The 21,257-nt window shown below is 34.3% G+C and overlaps 1 protein-coding gene and 1 long non-coding RNA gene across 4 annotated transcripts; both read right to left on the bottom strand.

The window, feature by feature from the left end:
• Window positions 1-2,343: 2,343 nt before the first annotated feature.
• Window positions 2,344-3,183, bottom strand: LOC136063978 (uncharacterized). The gene is made up of 2 exons (XM_065765054.1): window positions 2,841-3,183; window positions 2,344-2,741 (listed from the first exon to the last, which is right to left on the bottom strand). Exons 1-2 carry the CDS (start codon window positions 3,181-3,183, stop codon window positions 2,344-2,346), a joined length of 741 nt encoding a protein of 246 aa, XP_065621126.1.
• A 10,565-nt stretch (window positions 3,184-13,748) lies between these two features.
• LOC112023946 (uncharacterized) lies at window positions 13,749-17,904 on the bottom strand. Of its 3 annotated transcripts, none has more exons than XR_010625620.1 (5): window positions 17,484-17,904; window positions 16,219-16,300; window positions 15,930-16,115; window positions 15,126-15,154; window positions 13,749-14,047 (listed from the first exon to the last, which is right to left on the bottom strand). It is a non-coding gene; the product is annotated as an uncharacterized LOC112023946 (long non-coding RNA). The 3 variants fall into 3 exon arrangements; XR_010625622.1 differs by having other exon boundaries at window positions 15,930-16,047; window positions 17,484-17,903; XR_010625621.1 differs by having other exon boundaries at window positions 15,930-16,023; window positions 17,484-17,901.
• Between the last annotated feature and the right edge of the window lie 3,353 nt (window positions 17,905-21,257).

Raw genomic sequence — 21,257 nt, forward strand, 5'->3', positions numbered from 1 at the left:
TTTGGATGCTAAAAGTAAACTTGGCTTGTTGATGGCTCCATCACTGCTTCCATGGCAATCACACCGCTCGAGAAACAGGCATGGTCAAAATGCAATTCGATGATCTCATCTTGGATCTTGAACTCTGTATCACCTCACATCAAAGCTAGTGTCATTTACAGAGACACAGCTTTTGCAGTGTGGAATGCACTCAAGATTCGTTTCTTGCAAGCAAATGGACCAAGAATTTCTCAGCTCCAGAAGCAAATTTCCACTATATTGCAAGGTGATTCCACTGTAACAACCTTCTTCACTGAGATTCAAGCTGCTTGGGATCAATTGTTGAATCTCAGGCCTTTACCAAATTGTTCATGTGGCAAATGCAATTGTGGAATAAATGATAAGATTGCACATCTTTATCATCAAGATTCAATCATGCAGTTTCTACAATGGACTGAATGAATGCTATTCACAAGTCAAGACTCAAATCCTTATGATGGAGCCTGTTCCATCGATAGATAAGGTTTTCTCATTGGTAATCCAGGAAGAAAGGCAAAGGTTTTCAACCTTTCATAGTGCTCCCTCTGTTGAATCAGCTGTGTACTTGCAGTTAAGAACCAAGTTTTCAATCAAGGTTCTTCTCCAAACAACAGGAATGGGAGTAATTTCAAAGGAAATAATGCCAAAGCAAGACCTGTGTGCAGCCACTGTGGAAGCTTGGTCACATTATGGAAAAATGCTACAAGATTGTTGGATTTCCTCCAGGTTATAAGCAAAAGGGAAGGTTTGCCAAGGCTAATCAGGTTATGATTGATGATGATCAAGGTCAACCTGAATTCGTGCCTCAGAATAATCATTTTCCTTTTACTTCAGAACAGTATCAACAGTTGCTTTCTCTATTGAATACTCATACATCCACATCTGGTACTTCCAATGATGTTGCAGCCACAGCAAATTCTGCCATTTCAGGTAATCTTTGTGCTTCTCTACAAGACTCTATGTGCTTGAATATGCAGCATTCAATTTTTTCATCAAATCCAGCCAATAAAACAATTCTTGGAAAACAAACTTGGGTCTTGGACACTGGGGCAACAGATCACATTGTCCATTCTGTTAACCTTTTCACCAAAATCACAAGTTCCATTTCATCTTTTGTTCAATTACCTAATGGTGAAAGAGTAGTTGTCACACACATTGGCACCATTCAAGTTACAGCTAGCCTTATTCTTGAAAATGTGCTATGTGTTCCTGCTTTCACTTTCAATTTGATATCAGTAAGTAAATTGACAAAAAGCCTATCATGTTGCTGTGTTTTCTTGTCAAATTTATGCTTCATACAGGCCCTTTCTTGTTGGAAAACGATTGGAGTGGGTAAACTACATAACAACCTCTACTTGCTATCTACAACTCCTTGCAAAACTGATTCTGCAGCATCATCTATTCTGGATTCTGTCTTCCATACCTTTGTTAATAATGTTTCTGAAATTCCTGTCATAACCAAGCCTTTCCTTTGGCATCTTAGACTAGGACATGCTTCAGATGCAAAATTACTTGCTTTACATGATTGTATTCCTGATGTAAGCAATATTCATAGCAATAAAACTTGTACTCTTTGTCCCATTGCAAAACAGAAACGTTTGCCCTTTCCTTTCTTCAATCACATGTCTGAATCTGCTTTTGATCTTATTCACTGTGATGTATGGGGTCCTTTTGCTAAACCCACTCATGATGGTTTTAGATATTTCTTACCATAGTTGATGATGCAACTAGGTCCACATGGTTGTATCTCATGAAAAACAAATCAAAAACTAGACCATTGTTGATTTCCTTTTTCAACATGATATTCACACAGTTTAACACCAAAATCAAGGCTATTCGGACTGATAATGCTCAAGAGTTTATCCTAAAAGAATTTATGCTTCTCATGGAATTTTACATCAACATTCATGTGTAGCCACTCCACAACAGAATTCAGTTGTGGAGAGGAAACATCAACACATATTGAGCATTGCAAGAGCCCTAAAATTTCAGTCCAATATGCCTCTTACTTTTGGGGTGATTGTGTTCTAGCTGCTGTATATTCATCAATAGACTGCCATCTTCCATTTTAGCAACAAAACTCCTTTTGAGAAACTTTATAATAAAATTCCCTCCTATGATCATCTAAGAGTTTTTGGATGCCTATGTTTTGTTTCCACTTTTCTCACAATAGGTCAAATTTGCTCCTAGGTCTCTGCCATGTGTTTTTCTGGGATATCCTTATGGTGTTAAGGGTTACAAAGGTCCTTGATTTAGCTACAAAGAAAATTTTCTATATCTAGAGATGTCCTCTTCCATGAGACTGTTTTTCCCTTGATATCTCCATTATTCAGCTTCACCTTGCCACTTTCCGCTCTTCTTCTTTACCACCACAGTATTTGCCAACCATTCGGGGTAAAAAACTTCTTTAATAGCCCCAGCTTGTTTGAGCTTCATCACCTCTTCTTTGACTGCATCCGCATGCTCTTTGGATGGCCGCCGAGGAGGCTGCTTCTTGGGTACACTAATTGGGTTAACCCTCAAATGATGGCAAATGAACTCCGGGTCCACTCTTGGGGCTTCATAAGTACTCCAGGCGAATACGTCAATATTTCTTTTAAGGAAATCAATTAGCTCTTCTTTCTCTGGTTGAGGTATTTGAGATCCGATTTGAAAGTATCTTTCAGGATTGGTCCCAATTAAAACCCGCACTAGGTCCTCGCATTTAGCGCCTTCATCATGACCTTCGATGGGTGATAACCGACCCCTTAACTGCTATAGGTCTCCTTCTGCCCCGGCTGAGGATTCAGTCTCAGGATCGTGTCGTATGGCAGCCACCAAACATTGCGTAGCCGAGGATTGATCTCCGCGGATTTCACAAATGCACCCTTCGGATGGATATTTGACTTTTTGATGCAGAGTGGAGGAAACAGCCCCTAGCGTGTGTAACCAAGGTCTGGCTACAATTGCCGTGTAAGGGGAATAAACATCAACAACAATGAAGTCCACTTCCACTACTTCTGAGCCAGTCTGTACGGGCAGCCGTCTCTGTCCTTTCGGGGTGACCATCCTTCCCTCTAAGCTAACCAGGGGAGAACAATATGAAGTTAAGTCATCATCCCTGAGGTTCAGCCCCTTGAAAAGGTCAGGATACATAATCTCCACCGCGCTACCCTGGTCCACCATCACCCTCTTCACATCATATCCCCGATCCTGAGTGTGACTACTAAAGCATCGTCGTGAGGTTGAATGGTTCCAGCTTTATCTTCGTCCGAAAAGCCTAAAACAGGCTGGACAGACTGTCTAGAGCTCCTCGAATCTTGGCCTATATCCCCTGTTGGTATCTGAGCTACTGACATAACTTTGGACGGCCAGGACTCTGTTCTTCCTGGCACTGCGAAAATGACGTTAATAGTACCTAATGGAGGTTTCGTAGAATCCCTCTTCTCGGACTCAAAATTTACTTGACCTCCTCGGCCACTAGAGTGGTGCAAAAGGTGCCTCAACCTGCCTTCACGGACCAACTGGTCCAAATGATCCCACAAACTTCTGCAGTCTTTAGTGGCATGCCCATGGTCTTGATGGTATTGACAATAGAGATTGTGATTGCGCCTCTCAGGGTTCCCTACCATTTTACTCGACCACCTAAAGAATGATTCATTCTTGATCTTTTCCAAAACTTGATGAATTGGCTCCTTGAATACTGTATTGACTGCTTGAGCATTTGCTGAGCCCGACTGCCCAGCGAAATCTCTCCTCGGCTTATTGCTGTTGTAACGATCCGACCTGAAATCCTTCCTGTCCTGGGGGACAACCTTATCCTTACCCTTCCCCTGCTACTGATCTTCTTCAACCCTTTCATATTTTTCAATACGGTCCATAAGTTGACGCATGTTAGTGACAGGCTTGCCAGACAAGGATGTCCTTAAACCGTGATCAGTGAGGAGACCCCTTAAACGTGTCTAGGGCCATTGCATCAAAGTTGCCCTCCACATCGTTAAACATCTCCCAATACCTATCCAAATACGCCTTAAGGGACTCACCTTCACGCATGTTCAAGGATAGCATGGAAGACAAGGGCCTGGCCACCCGTCGGTATGTGACAAAACGTGAACCAAAAGCTTAAGTGAGCTCTTGGTAGGAATTGATGGAGTCTACTTTCAGGTTGTCAAACCACCTCATGGCCACGGGTCCAAGACTAGAAGGGAATACCTTGCAAATCAGAGCTTCATCTCTGGAGTAGACAGCCATCCTTTGGTTAAAATAGCTCACATGTTCCACAGGATCAGTTTTACCATTGTAAATAGTAAAGGTTGGCTGGTTAAAACGCCGAGGAAGTTTCGCTCCTTTAATCCTACACGTGAAAGGGGACCTGGAGATTTGGTTCAAAACCTTGCTCATGGCATCATTTCCCACCCCTCCATGTGATGGCCTTTGAGGTTGCTTCTTGCGGGGATGTTCATCCTCATATGAAAAAGATTCGCTGATTGGAGTTCGAGATCTTTGTTCATAAGTGATGTCTTGTTCGTCACTTAATTCGTCATCAGAGTGTGAGGCAACACGTTTTCTCTTCGCATGGCGCAGCTCCCTTCTTAACCTTTCAATCTCTATTTGCATGCTGTTTTTCTCTGCATGAGAAACATGACTTCCGCCATGAGGTTAAGTTCATTCAGTGTGTGTAGTATGCACACTGCCTTTACGGTCTTGTCTCCGCTCCAAATTGAGAAAATGGTCTATATGTTGGGACGCCCCAGATTCTGCCGGTTGTTGCCCTAGTTCAGCCATGATCAACTGCTGCTGCTTCTCCCTACACTCAAGCTCTTCCCACAGACGGCGCCAATTGTAGGGTTAGGAATTGTGGCTCAAGCCTAAAACAATGAATTTGTAGAGTATGGGTGAAAGAGCTAGGTTAAGTATGGGCTCAACAACAACGGATCACAACCCTTAAGCACAAGCCAACATGAATTTGCACGTAAAGAATGGATATCCGAAGAGCTATATTATCTGGCAAATACAAATCTTAAGGTTACAGCCAAGTTCCTCCCCTCCTTGTTAGGAGCTTCTTGCCTTTATATAACCTCCCCTCTCTTCATCTCCATCGTCCACTTGTTTCTTATCCGTGTGTCTACTTGAGTATATGTCATGTCAAGCATCTCCTTTAGCTCTATGTGAGTGGCGGTAAGTGAGGATACCCTGTTCAGGGGTCTTCTCCACATAAATGCGGCCAGAAAAGTTGCTTCAGAGCATTAAATACGGTGGTAACAACTTTTCCTTTAGATATTTCTTCATCTTTATTGTCTCCCAGTGTACTCAGAGCTTATCTTGATCAGAAGGAGTCCTCGGAAGATCACCTTGACCTTTTATACGTTCAACTGATCCCTACTATTCGCGTCAGAGGAGTGTGACCTCTTCGAACAGAAGGCGACCTCTTCGGATTGTAATCACTTTTCCCGTTATGGGTCCTTCTTTCAGATGGGTCTTGCCCTTACCATCTCTTTCTTCTCGGTCGCACAGTGGTCCTCATATGGGCTCTCGGCTCACTATGTTAGACTGGGACCTTTTCCCCCCACAGATGTAATAACTAATGTGATTATTGATAATTTAAGAAGATAATAAACAAGTATTTGAATGAATAATACTAGGGACATTATAAATTTTACAACATGGAGCTTACAAAGATCAAGATGTATCACCAATTACAAAAAGTAATTCAAAAATGCATTTAATAAGGGACCGTTTGGTAATGTTGTTTTAGCAATGTTATTTAAGTATTGTGGAAATACATGTGAGTGAAAAAATATTGTGGAAAGACGTATTGTGTTGTTTAAACAATGAAAACTGTTGTTTTAACAACACACCCAAACACCTCCTAAGTTGTTGAGATTCACCAATCATATTCATTGTCACATCAATTTGTAAAAACTATGTAGTAAAATTTATAGTATTTCTAGAATATTCTTATTTGAATTACTTTATAATTAGTGATACATCTATTTGTAAAACTTATATATTTAAATTTTTCTTATCTAAACCATTATTCAAATTTTTGTCTATGTATCTCCATATATAAATTTAATTTTTGCACCCAAATTTGGGGGCCTTTCTCTTGTAGGGGACCTTAGGCAATGGACTAAGCGGTGTAGGCCTAAGGCTACTCTGGGGTCCAGTGCCCATGGCAACCCCGTGTGAGCACACAATGAATGGAATTGTTGATTTGCACAATTGATTATTTCGCTTAGTTAAAAAGCCAATGGGAGTCACCGAGGAGTTCATGGTCCAAATATTTCAAAATACAATCTCGCGGGCTGCATATCGATGGTTGCCCATTGAGATCTGCCATTGGTTAAGTGCTCTTGTATACCCAACCCAAGCCGGTTCATTTTGTTTCCATGTGAGTGTTAAGAGTGTGAAATCGAATTTTTTTTTCTAACTTTGAGAAGCATGATTTTTTAGTGGATCTATTTTGAGTTTGTATGGGCTGAAATCAAAGGTACACCCCTGTACTTGAAGTCCTAGTAGTGAATCCAAGGCCCAAGAGTAGAGAGGTAGAAAAATCCAAGGCCCAAGTCCTAGTAGTGAATCAAACGAATTAACAATTCTTAAAAAATAAATAAATAAATAAATAAAAATTTACTAAACAGTAAACACAAAAAAAAAAATTATATATATATATATATATTTATATATATCAAAGTGATAAGTTGCAAGCAATTTAACCTTACCTTCATAATAAGGGTTTATGATTGATACAATTTTTCACATACTTGTCATAGAAGTTGAGAAACCAAAAAAAGGCGTTTACATAAACTTTCTTGTTTTCTTTTCTTCCCAATTCCACTGAACTTCATTTATTTATTTAGGGTTGTGTTTCTATGTTTCAAATTTCAATCACACCAATCATTCCCTCTTTTTTCTTTTCTTTTTTTTAAGGTCTTCTTTTCTTTATAGAATCCTGCTATATAGAAGAATAATGTCCCTCTTCTTTTTTATTTGATGAACAAATAGTGACCTTCCTCTTCAAGTTGGCATTCTATTGATCTTGATGCAATCTAAAAAAAAAAAAAAAAATCCTAGTCAATGATTTTTAAATTCAACAAATTATACAAATTTTAACCACCAAACAGAAACAAGAAGAAGAATAAGAGTTTCTTTAATTCTAGAATCCCAGCTGATAGATTCTAATTATAAAAAATAAAAAAATAAAAGATAAAGGCGAAAATGCATTTTTGGTCCCTACATTTTGGGCTGATTCTCGATTTGGTTCCTAAATTAATATCGGTCTTAGGTCAGTCCCTGATTTCGAAAAATCATTTTTATTCTGGTCCCTACCATCAACCCAGTAACAGAAAAATCTAAGATGGCAAACGGAGTGCTTAGCTAGCATATTAAATGTTGACACAACCAAAAAGTAAAAATAAAAAATACGACGTCAGCATCCATGTCAGCATATAATTTTAAAAAATAAATCAATTTTAAAAAAATTTAAAAACGTAAAAACAAAATTTAAAACATAAAAATACATCAATTCATATTTGAATAAAAATAAACAAGAACATGAACACTGATCACAAAAACACAAGAACATCAAAAAATTTATAAAAAAATAAAATAAAATAAAAAGGAAAAGAAATTAAATTAAAAAAAAAACCTTAAATCTAATTTAATTAAAATTATTTTTTTTAAATTAAAAATTATCCTTTTAATTCTTTTTCTTTTTCGTTAACCTTTATTCTTTTTCTTTTTCTTTTAAGCTCATCAGCGATCAGACCCAAACTCTAAACTCTAAACTCTCTCTATCTCTAATTCTCTCTTTCTCTCTTCACCCTCAACGAAATCTCTCTCAGACCCAAACTCTCTCCAAATCTCATCTCTGCCGATCTACCAAACACCGATCTAACCCAAACTCTCTCAAATCTCAGTGATGAGGTCGCTGTTGTCGAACTCGTTCGCTCGTCGATTTGCCAAACTTTGATCTGACCCAAGCTTTCTCTAATCTCAGTGATGAGGTCGCCTTTTCTGATGAAGAAAAGCACCACCACCCTTGATATCTACAACTCAAGCTACTGCCAGTTTATCTCATTATCCATGCTTAGCTTCTACTTATTAATGTCCTTTGATGCTCAAAATTTTTGGGATTCTTGTTGAGGCTGGGCTTATGATATATGAGTTGTACCTGTCCTATATGTAGTTGCTATGTTTGCTTGATTCTTGTTTATACCTTTTGTAGTTATTTTTGCTTCTCTCTCTTTTCCTTGTTAAATGGAAAGGGGGAAAATTAGAAAATTTATATTTATGGAAAATGGGAAATGACATTTAAGATTCGATGTGGTGGTAACTTGTTTTTTGTGGCTTGTTTTTTGGATCGGTGGTTGGGTCTGCTGATTATTTTGGTTTGGGTTGTGATCTAGGGTTCGTTTGTGTTTGATCTCTATTTGTGATCTGGGTCTGTGTTTGTGTTTGATCTTTGTTTCTTTTTCTTTCTTTTTTTCGTTTGTGTTGTTGTGATCTGGGTCTATGTTAGATCTCTATTGGTGATATAGGTCTGTGTTTGTGTTTAATCTCTATTTCTTTTTCTTCTTTTTTTTCGTTTGTGTTGTTGTGATCTAGGTCTATGTTTGATCTCTATTTGTGATATTGGTCTATGTTTGTGTTTGATCTCCATTTCTTTTTCTTTTCTTTTTTTCTTTTCGTTTGTGTTGTTGTGATCTGGGTTTGAGTTATTGGTTGTTGGGTTTGATTGGGAAGAACACAAAGAACAAATTGTAATGGTCTTATGAAAATTAATAATGATAAGTAATAATTTTTTTAATTAAATTAGATTTAAGGTTTTTTTTAATTTAATTTCTTTTTTTATATAAAGTTTCTGACGTGACTTTCTTTAAAAAATTTAAATGCTGACGTGTCATTTAAAAATGCCAAATAATTATTTTTAATAATATTTTAATTGTCATATCAACACTACATAAATAAAGAGGGCATTCTGTCTGCCACGTAGGAAGTTTCCGTTACTAGGTTGATGGCAGGAAACAAAATAAAAACGATATTTCGAAATTAAGGACTGATCTAGAAGTGAAATCAATTAAGAAACCAAATCAAGAATCAGCCCAAAATATAGGAACCAAAAATGCATTTTCATTAAAAATAAAAAGGCAAAAGTGTAACATAGAATGCTCATGTGATTGTATTAATGGATTACAGAATACATAAATACCGGGCCCTTAAATATGACTTGCGGTCCTCCTTTCTCCACGACTGCACAGGCCCCCACGTCCACAATTTGGAAATTTTTTTAGAAACTCAAGAATTGTAATAATAACAATGGTTAAGAAATTTTAAAATAATATCATTAATTCATTGAGTAATTCTACGGTACCCCTCAAAAAAAAAGGGGGGGGTACGGTACCCATTAGTAGGTAACCTGCTACGTCAAGTTACTTTTTTCTCACATTTGACGGTTCTATCCTCACATTGTACAGTTCCAACATCACATGTGACAGTTCTTTTCTCACATTTGGTGGTTCTTACTTTTTTCTCATGTATGACGATTCCATCCTCACATTGTGCAGTTCCAATATCACATATGACTGTTTTTTTCTCACATTTGGTGGCTCCCTTACTCTTTTTTTTCTCACATTTGACGGTTTCATCCTCACATTGTGCGGTTCTAACATCATATATGACAGTTCTTTTGTCACATTGAGTGGTTTCCTTACTTTTTTCTCACACTTGACGATTTCATCCTCACATTGTGTAGTTCCAACATCACATGTGATATTTCTTTCCTCACATTTAGTAGTTCCTTTACTTTTTTCTCACATTTGACAGCTTCATCCCCACATTATGCAGTTCCAACATTACATATAACAGTTTTTTTTTCACATTTAGTGGTTCCCATGCTTTTTTTTTTTCACATTTGACGGTTCCATCCTCACATTATGCAGATCCAATATCACATATGACAGTTCTTTTGTCACATTGGGTGGTTCCCTTACTTTTTTCTCATACTTGACTGTTCCATCCTCACAATGTGCAGTTCCAACATCACATGTGACAGTTCTTTTCTCACATTTGGTGGTTCCCTTACTTTTTTTTCTCACATTTGACGGTTCCATCATCACATTGTGTAGTTTCAACATCACATGTGACAATTTTTTCCCACATTGGGTGGTTCCCTTACTTTTTTTCTCACATTTCACGGTTTCATACTCACATTATGCAATTTCAACATTACATGTGACAATTCTTTTCTCACATTTGGTGGTTCCCTTACTTTTTTCTCACATTTGACGGTTTCATCCTCACATTGTGCAGTTATAACATCACATGTGACAGTTTTTTCTCACATTTGGTGGTTCCATTACTTTTTTTTTTTACATTTATTGGTTCCATCCTTACATTGTGCGGTTCCAACATCACATATGACAATTATTTTGTCAAATTGGGTGGTTCCCTTACTTTTTTCTCACACTTGACGGTTTTATACTCATATTGTGCAGTTCCAACATCACATGTGATAGTTTTTTTCTCACATTTAATGGTTCCCTTACTTTTTTTCTCACACTTGACGGTTCCATCCTCACATTATGCAGTTCCAACATCACACATGACAATTCTTTTGTCACATTTGGTGGTTCCCTTATTTTTTTCTCACATTTGACGGTTTCATCTCACATTGTGCAGTTTCAACATCACATGTGATAGTTCTATTATTACATTTGGTGGTTCCCTTACTCTTTTTTTTTTTTTTTTTCTATATATATTTGACGATTCCATTCTCATATTGTGCAATTCCAACATTACATGTGACAATTCTTTTGTCACATTTGGTGATTCCTTTACTGTTTTCTCATACATGTCGGTTCCATCTTTACATGTTGTGGTTCCAACATCACATGTGACTGTCATTTTCTCATATTTGGTGGTTCTCTTACTTTTTTCTCATATTTGATGGTTCCATCCTCATATTGTGTGATTCCAACATTACACGTGACAGTTTGGTAGTCCCCTTACTTTTTTTCTCATATTTGACAGTTCGATCCTCATATTGTTCAGTTCCAACATCACATTTGACAGTTCTTTTCTTACATTTGGTTGTTCCTTATTTTTTTTCTCACGTTCAACGGTTTTATCCTCATATTGTGCAGTTCCAACGTCAAATGTAACAGTTCTTTTCTCACATTTGGTAGTTCCCTTACTTTTTTCTCACATTTGATGGTTCCATTCTCACATTGTGCAATTCCAACACCACATTTAACAGTTCTTTTGTCACATATAATGGTTCCTTTTTTTTCCTCAAATTTGATGGTTTCATTGTCATATTAAGCAGTACCAGCATCGCATCTGCTTTATTTTTGTCACATGTGACAGTTCTTTTGTCACATTGGATGGTTCCCTTACTTTGGATGGTTTCATTCTCACATTGTGCAGTTTCAATATCACATGTGACAGTTCTTTTCTCACATATGGTGGTTCTCTTACTTTTTTTCTCACATTTGACGATTCCATTTTCACATTGTGTAGTTCTAACATCACATGTGACAGTTCTGTTCTCACATTTAGTGGTTCCCTTACTTTCTTCTCACATTTAACAGTTTCATTCTCACATTGTGTAGTTTCAACATCTCTTGTTACAGTTCTTTTCTCACATTTGGTGTTTCCTTTACTTTTTTCTCACATTTGACGGTTCCATCCTCACATTGTACAGTTTCAACATTACAAGGACTATACTTTTATCACATTCAGTGATTCCCTTTTTTTTTTTCTCACATTTGATGGTTCCATTGTTACATTGGGCAGTACCAACATCACATTTGATCGTACATTTCTCACATTCGGTGGTACTTGAATTTTTTCCTCACATTTGACAGTTCTATTGTCACATTGGGCATTACCAACATCACATGTGATTGTACTTTTGTCACATTCGGTGGTTCCTTTATTTTTTCTCACATTTGATGGTTCCATTGTCATATTAGGTAGTACTAACATCACATTTGACCATACTTTTGCCACATTCGGTTGTACTCATATTTTTTTCTCACATTTAAGAATACCATCCTTAAATTGTGCAGTACCAACATCACATGTGACTGTACTTTAATCACATTTGGTGGTTTCCTTATTTTTTTTCTCATATTTGATAGTTTCATTGTCACATTGGGTAGTACCAATATCACACATGACCCTATTTTTGTTACAGTCAATGGTTCTTTTTTGTTTTTGTTTTTTTTTTTTTTTTATACTCATATTTGACTGTTCCATCATCATATTAAGTCGTACTAATATTACATATGGTCATAGCCAACCTAACCCTACGCCATCGAATTATCTAATAATTGACAAATATACATAACAAAAATACCCCTAAATTCTCTAAAATTTCGGAAATACCCTTAAATATACTAAAATTACCAAAACGCATCCGAACACTTAAAAATTACCAAAATAAGCCCAAAACTCTAAAAAAATTATTGGGGTATCATTAAAACCTAAAAAATAACCAAAATGACCCTAATACCTAAAAAATGAAAGAAATACCCTTTAAACCTAAAAAAAAATTACAATTTTTTGTATTAACAATGAGAATAAGAAAAAAAAAAGACTAATAAAAGATAAATTACAAATTAAAAATGTTGATATAAGAATAATAAAATGGTCACAATAATTTCATAACAAATCTTGTGCAACAAGTTATTAGCCAGTTATTGGTGGGTAAAACATGTCAATATTGAATCTAAATTAGAATTAGTAATAGCTTACCACATAAAATTTATTCTAAAAATATTGTGGATGTAGCATTACTCTTATATTTATTGAACTCAAATTCTTATGAGTTTCAAGTAAAAGTGTTCAACATTTTTATTAGGGTGGTCAAAATAGGTTAATTTAGTAAATAATATATATTTTTGAAATATATATACAATATTTTCAAGTTAGGGTGGTCCTAGAACATATTAATTAAAAATAATTATTTATATAAATTTTTTTTGCATATATAATTCTTTTTTGACCATTGAGGGTACCACTCTCACATACAGGTAGAGCCGCCAGTGATTTGCAAGACCAAAATGACAATAAAAAATTTATACAACCACTTGATTTGCTTGATTTGAAACTCGTTGATTTTAAAATTAATGGATTTAAAAGGCCTTGATTTGAAATCCATTTATTTTTAAATTCCTTGTTTGGGTCTTTCTATACAATGACGAATTTGAAATTCTATTGTTTGGATACTTAAATTTGGATTTGGATTTGAATTTAAAAATCAATAAAATATGTTTTCCAATTATTATTTTTCTTAAACCTTCTACATTTTAATTTTATTAACATTTTTTAATAAATACATGAGCTAATAAAAAAGCCATTGATAATCCAATTGACAAGATGATGACTAAAAATCTGTTATCAGAGCCAACTAAATTATTTTTTGCCAACCATTGGCAACTAAAATGTTCTATATCAACATAAAGAGAGAACCCAAATGTATGAGTTTTTTCTCAACATATAAAATCTCAAACTAAAAAATTGTTTTAAAGTTCTTAACAGCTAAAAAGTTCTATTTCAACAAAGATGATAAAATATCCAAAATATGTTTTTACACAAAATTCAAAACAAAGAAGCCATTGATAGACCAATTGACAAGATAATGATTAAATATCTTCCATCATAGCCAACTAAAAAAATGTCTCGCCAACTCTTGCCAACTAAAATATTTTAGAGAGAGAGAGAGAGAGTACCCAAAATACATGGGTTTTTATTTTATTTTTTAACAACATTCAAAATCTCAAACTAAAAAATTGTTTCAAAGTGGATATTTTATACTCATTTTTCTTTGGCAAGGTTCAATTGCATAACTTATTGATACCAAATGTTGATGTGTTGTTGTGCAAAAGGAGAATTCATCACTTTTCTCCTTCCTCAATCATAGCTTCAATTGCATTGTCCATATATTTTGCACTAACTCTAGGAGCTCTATTCCTCCCACACAAGATCTCAATGTCCTCCAATTGTCAATAACTTTGTTTTTATAAGCACATGCTTTTGTATTTTTCTAAGGAGAAAAAAAAGAGGCAATGAGTTAACTTAAATAAAATAAATTGGACAATAAAACAAAGGAAAGAGAAAAAAAAAGCAGGACATTATGTGATGATTGTATTAGTGATAAACTTATGTAGAAATGAAAGGCATTATGTATCTGCAGAATTTTCTCAAAACAATCTTCAAACATGGACAAAACTTGTTATAGCTTGAAAACTACAATACCAGGAAGTAGTTAGCACATGGCCATATAGTTGAGTTAGCCTTGGAAAGTCATTTAGTAGAACAAACATCACATATGACCCCCTCTCAGCCATTTATTTTGAAATTTTAAATTTCATATTTTACACAAGTGATACATAAACTAATGTAATTTTTTATTTTATTTTATTTTTTGCATTGATTGGGCAAATTTTGGGTGTTATAATATTTTTGCTCTCTTGATTTGAATGCTATATGAAACCATTTTTCCACAAGTTCATATATGAAAAAATAAATAATTCATTAGTTCTATTTGTATATGCCAATGAAACCATTTTTCCCAAGTTCATATATGAAAAATTAAATAATTCATTTGTTCTATTTGTATATGCCATAGATGGTCCAAAGAAAACATACCACCTACTTGCACTTGGAGCTAAATATAGTGTTTTTTACCTCATAATAACGATAAGGTGAAATGATATACAACCCAGTTTCATGCACTACAAACAAGTCTCTTGTTGTAAAGTATCTAAAGGAAGCTGAAAAACTACAAAGAAATCCATTATAAGTATCTTGACTTCTACTTACTCTGCTACTTGCTAATCATAAGAAGGAAAAAATTCATTTACAAAGAAATCCACTACAATGTGTTTCTTCACATCTATATTTGAATACCATCATGGCAATAATTGAAAAAGAGAATCAAATGCATCTTGCAATTGGTCTACATGTCTGGATTATTCATTCCTAAGTTTTGAACATGGCAACTTTTAACTTGTAGGAATTTCTTATTGTCCCTTTTGCAGCTCAAGTGGTAACTACAGTATCTGCATTTACATGGTATAACTATCAACACTTAGAAAAATGAGACGTTCATAAGAGCACACCTCATTGCATAGAGAATTCTGGTAGTTTTCTACACATCAAAGGGGAATTTATCAAATAAAGCATATAATAAAGACATTATGACTAAAGTGATAAACACAGAAGGAACACAAGAGTTAAAAATAAATTAATATCCTTAAAATTTATAACAAAATATTGATAAGTTTTTTATAAGGTCCAACTCAAAGATTCATGCCTTTTGACAGCAAGTTTTTTTTTTCCAACTAATTTGTTTATTTATTTTTTTGATAAGTAATTTTATTGAAAAGTTCAACTAATTTATTATGTAGTTTCTTTTATAGGTAAGTTCTACACGCCTCTAAAGAGCACCGAGTCAAGCACATTCATGCTACACCATATTTCCAAAGGTCACAGGTTTAGCGTATTGTAACTAAAAGGCTACTATAATGGTTTATAAAAAAAATTTGTGATCCACAGTGGCTTAACAATAGGTTCTTGCTCTCCAAATTAGTGACTTAACCATTTTCCTTCCTAAAGATCATATATTTACAATATTTTAATAGTTGCAAGTCAGAACTATAACAGCCTAAATCTAAGAGTTAGCCATGGAGTACCAGGGCCATTAAGTTCAAAGCAATTTTTAACACTTTGCATAATGAAAGTACCATTGAGAACTCCAGGAAATGAAGAAAGGTATCAACTTTTGGAGGTACAATGATATTAATCATGTCAACCAGGTTTAAGACAAAAATTTCATGTATCAATCATTTTCATGTTAATAAATAATAAAAAATGAAAAGTAACAACAACAAATGAAGACAAAATTTGATGTATCTTATTTATACCTTTAAACTTGTGAACCAGATCAATACCATCAACAACCCGAATTCATGAATCTGCAGATGTGATGAGAACTTTTGATGAACTACCAGGAGCAAACTGTTTAGATAAACTGATCAGCAACTGAAAAGTATCAACCAAACTTGTCTCTCAAAGTAGGCATACAAACCATCTTTACAAGTGAAAATCAGCTGAACAAGGAAAGAGTAAAATAGAAAGAAATCGGCAAGTTAATTGTATTTGAATTTATAATAATCTCATAAAAAGTACAAGATGGTAGAGCCACCAGATTACCTGGAAACCAGAGATTTTCTTGTTATAAGATTTCTTCTTCTTGTTCTCAGATTGATTTGGCTTTTTTGTTGCAACTTATTCTCTGAAAGTATGAACAGATAAAGAAGTTATTAACAGTTAGTGCACAAAAAACTTGACTAAACCAACCATGCACACACAGAGAGCTTTCTAAACCAGCACTAGATGTATTGTATAAACGGCAACTCCCCTTGTGTGAACCAACTAGTGCACCCTTCAGAAACCAACAAATTTCTTAAGCCATCTGAAGAATTGTATTTTATATAACTTGAACTTTAGTCTTTGATATCAACAGTATTCATGATACCAATTGTATTTTATATAAGTTATCTGCTTTTATGAATTAAAACATAATTTTTTCTTCTTTTTTTTGCTGAATTACTATGTCTGTTAGGAGTTAGGACAGCTTGTTTCTATTTTTTTATGGAAGAAAGATGTTGTAATTCTCTAGAATTATTACTACTTTCATACCAAGGTTCCATAAGTTCTTATTTTGACTATTTATTATCATTTTCAAAGGTTTACATATGGAAACTATGATGATGACGATCAAATAGTCATCATGATAGTTTCCACGTGTAGACCTTTGGACCAATAAAGGCTATTTCTTAAAAAAACTAAGAACACGAGTAAATCGTTAACATAGAATACTAGACATGATTTTCTTTCTTTTTCAGATGAATTAAGACATTATCTTCAGGCTCAAATGCAAAGCTCGGCCAAGCATGGCAAAGCATAGCTATTGCCATTACAAGAAGCCAACCGAATCCAAACACATCAAAAACATTACAATGGCCTATTAAATAACTAAGGAAAGGAAACATTATGCATAGAGGAAAAAAATTAAATAAATAAACAAAAGCCCTTTTTGGCATTTTTATAAACATGTATATGCATAAGCACTCCTATTATTAAAAAAAAATAAAATAAAATAAATAAAATAAATAAAAACCCAAACTTTAAATGCAAGAAATTCCTCCATCCTGAATCTTATTTACTAACTCAATCACAATTCAAATTATCTTCTCACATCATAAAATCCAAGAAAATCAAAAGAAGAAAGAGAGGAAAAGAACCTTATGGCATGTACATGTCAAATATCAATTACATGGCATAAATTTCTATTATTAATTGAATTGAAAAAACCAAAGAAAATTTTTCCCCAAACAGATACATGACCTACAAAGAATTTAAGAACCCATATTTTGCCAATCTAGAGGTAGGGATCTAGACTAAGAAATACCAACCTGAGGATGGTTAGAGTCAGAAATTTCTTCTGCTGGATATGGATTTGTTTTCTTGAAGAACGATTTTTTTGCCATGAAAATCACTGCTTGATCTCAGGTCCTATGATTTCTCCTCACTCAGCAGGGCAAGAAACGACAAAATCGTATTGAATTACCTGCAACAACCTATCTCTATCTTCAAGCTGCTTCTGATTTGTAGATCGGAAACCTTTATAAAATTTTGTAGCTTTTTCTATCATACCTAGAATGATAGAAAAACAAGAATATAATGTGATCATGAATATAAGGGAGTGGAGTGAACGCAAGAGCAAAATCTGAGAAAGGAAGAAGAAAGAATCGGAGAACCAGAGGAACAAGAAGAGAACGCAAGAGAAGGAGAAAAGGTTGAGATAGGAACCATCAGAATTTTTTTTAGTTTATATACACTGACCTACTTTACCAGTAACAGGTTTCCATTAAAATTAAATGAATGGCTTGGATTGAAACAATGAAAAATTAATGGCTAGGATTAGGGAGGGTACCGTACCCCCCCCCCCCCCCCAAACAAATAGGGGGTACTGTAGAATGACCCTAATTCATTATCTTTTTATTCTTTTTATTTATTTATTTTTTTGAGGAATAAATGTTAGCATTGTCTTTGCACTTTGTTTCCGTTCTATTGGTTCAAATGGACCATGAGACATGAACCATGATATTGCATCTTTTATGTATGGGTTTGGTTTATTTCGTAATTTTTAATAGGAATTTTCTTTTATTTTAATGAGAGATTGTCATATCACTCACTAACTAAATAAAAGGTGGGAATTAAAATCTAATACCACTTGTCATTGTGTATTTAAAACAAAAAGACATATCTAGTAAAAAAAGTACTAAAAGTAAGCCAAATCCTTTATGTATAACAAAAAAATGATAAACAATAAAAAAGAAGGAAGAAAAAATAATTTTAAAGAAAATATCAAAATTGTAATCTCAATTTCATACTAATTACTACCAATTGGAGCATTCTCAGTTTTGCAAGCATGAAGCATATAATAAGAATATGTAATCTAACAATTAAATTTTCAAAATACACATTTAATAAAAAGAGATAGGAAAGGTTTGAAGGTTCTTTATTATAAACCAATTAAGTGTTGGTTTCATATAACTATTTTTATTACTTAATTTTGAATAAAAATAAATTGGGCTAAATATATTTTTTTAACGTGAAATTTTAAAAACTATACATAAATAAATGAGAAAAATTAATTAAAAATAGTTCAATCCAAAAGCATATGATTCATCATTGTAGAAAATTATTAGAATAAATAAAGTCTCGTCTATTTAGGAGAATTCGGTGATGAAACATGAATTAAAAAAAAAAAAGTTAACTGATGCCATATAGAGTATTTATTTAAATATTTTTAGAAATTTTTTATGGAAAAAGGAAAAAAAAATAAAAAAGCAATTAAATTTCTGATAGTTTTTTATATTTCTTTTGCTTATGTTAAAGAATGCTCTTGGGCAATTATTAATAAACCATTTTAGGAAAGTTTTGACACCACTTTTATGGTAAATAGAAAAAATTTCAAAAAAAATTAATTGTTTTTTTATTTTCTCATAAAAATATTTTAAAAATATTTTCTAAACCAATGTCCATAGGACATCTCTTAAATTTTTTATATTTCTTATTAAAGTAAGTATTACAACTTTTCTAAAATTGTTCATTAATAAAATGACAAAATTTAGATACAGTATCTTAGATTTCCTTATTAAAATCCAGTCATATAGTTTTTTTCTTATAAAATAGAAGTATATTTTTAATTAAGTAACTACATGGTTGAATTCTAAGGAACAACACCTAAATATTGTAAATAAGTTTTACCCTTAATAAAATACCCAGGCAATGCTAGAAACATAATCAACTTCACAACATACCATGCGGTAGACTGTGATTAGAAAAAAATTGTTAACTTTATAATATAGGGTGCTGTTAACAGGTGTCGTACAACACTTGTTAATGTGATAAAATTTAAAATAAACTATTCACATTTTTTAGGGATGTGGAAAAAACTGAATATGTATTAAATGTGTGTCAATTTAGATGGAAAAAGTCAAATTATTTTGTAATAAACTACAGCTAAAAAGTAAAATTTTGCCAATTTCCTATGCATGAGGATTTGTGATAAATTATAAATAAATCATAGCTTATTCATTAACAGGTGCTGGCCGGCACCTGTTAACAAAGTCCTATAATATATGTCTTAGTTTCAGAAACTTTTTTGGAATTCAAAATTGAATTAAAAAAAGTAATGCATGGGGGAATTAGGAGTCAAATCTAACAATAATGAGTTCTTTATGCAAAGATCATTACATGTTTTTGGAGTATTGGTTTTCATTATTGTTGTTCCCCTCTAATCCACAATTTAAGGAGCTAAATGCCATATGCTGATAATTTTGACGCAAGAACTTTGGACTAGTGGTGTTTAATGCAAGTTCTCAGGAAAATTTTTTTTTTTTTTAAAAGTTGGTGTTTAATGCAAGGGTTTGGGACTTTGGGTCCGTACTTTTGAACTTTGAATGGGAAATCGGGTGTTAAATTACATGTACATATGTAAGGACTAATTTTCTTGCCCTCTTTTTTAGTTGAAGGAGAAAAATGAAATTACATTTTAGTGAGGTTATTTTGTGTTTTGTTTTAGTCCGTGTGCCCAAAGCCCAAAGGTTTCATAAAGTGCTCACAATTTTATATTACAAAGCATTAAAAAACACACAAACAGATACAGTTTCTTAAATGTCGTAGGTAGGGCTATCCAAACAACCTGCAGAACCGACCCACCCGGCCAAACCGACCGGACCCGAACCGTCAACCGCCTGATCCGACTACTCCGATGGTCGGAGGCGGGTCCTTGCTTTCCAAAACCGTTTCCGACGGGTCGGTGGCGGGTCTTTTCTTCCAAAACCTGAAGCATCCGACCCGACCGGACTATAAAGGGGTTAAAAGGAATTTCAGAACTCACTCACCCACTCAGTTCTTCTACTCTCACTCTCTCCTCTAACGATCTCTCTGCTCTTCGTCAGTTCACCAATCAGACTCTTCGCTGATCTCTGCTCGTCGCCGATCAGACGCATTGCCTCCATCTCTCAGGTTTGATCTCTCTACTCTCAGTCACTCGATCTCTCGCCTCCATCGCTAACATCGCCCATCCCTCACCAGTTCAATCAGTCGATCTCTCTCTTAGGTTGAAGCTCTTAAGTATGATCTCCCAATATGTATATTTGGGTTTGTAGATCTCTCTATTCTCTGTTATTTGGGTTTGTGGATCTGTTCTTTGGGTTTATTGATCTGTTCTTTGGGTTTGTAGTTGTCTTTTGAATCATTGGTCTTATTCTTTGGTTTGTGTTTGATCTTTGACCTGTGGCTTTTCGCGGTCGGCGGCGGGTCTGGAACTTCTCCACCCGATTCCTTCGGGTTGGTTTCGGGTTGGGCACAAACCCGACCCAGACCGACCCGTGGACAGCCCTAGTCGTAGGTTAGATTCTTTAATTAAATTTAACTGCATAATTGTATTGATTAATGTAACACAAATAGTATTTTATCTTCCCCTACAAACTATATAAAAAAAAAATCAATTATTTAATTTATTAGTCAATACATCCATAAAGTTGAATTTAATTAGGAACCCTAAAGTACAACTTCTAAAAAGTAAAAATCAATACTTAAGTTTTGCCTAAACCAAGAAGTTCAGGGTTTAAATTATTCATATTGTCTTCTCTTAACCCTAACCGCTCTTGCAG

This window comes from Quercus suber, unplaced genomic scaffold, assembly GCF_002906115.3.
Source record: "Quercus suber isolate HL8 unplaced genomic scaffold, Cork oak 2.0 scaffold_603, whole genome shotgun sequence".
NCBI classification, from domain to species: Eukaryota; Viridiplantae; Streptophyta; class Magnoliopsida; order Fagales; family Fagaceae; genus Quercus; species Quercus suber.

What these genes read in the sequence shown, in the direction of transcription:
- LOC136063978 (XM_065765054.1), bottom strand. Translation starts at nt 3,183, where the DNA reads ATGGTGGACCAGGGTAGCGCGGTGGAGATTATGTATCCTGACCTTTTC. An exon ending in TCAATCCTCGGCTACGCAAT is followed by an intron (nt 2,742 to 2,840) that starts GTTTGGTGGCTG and finishes CACCCATCGAAG; the next exon opens with GTCATGATGAAGGCGCTAAA.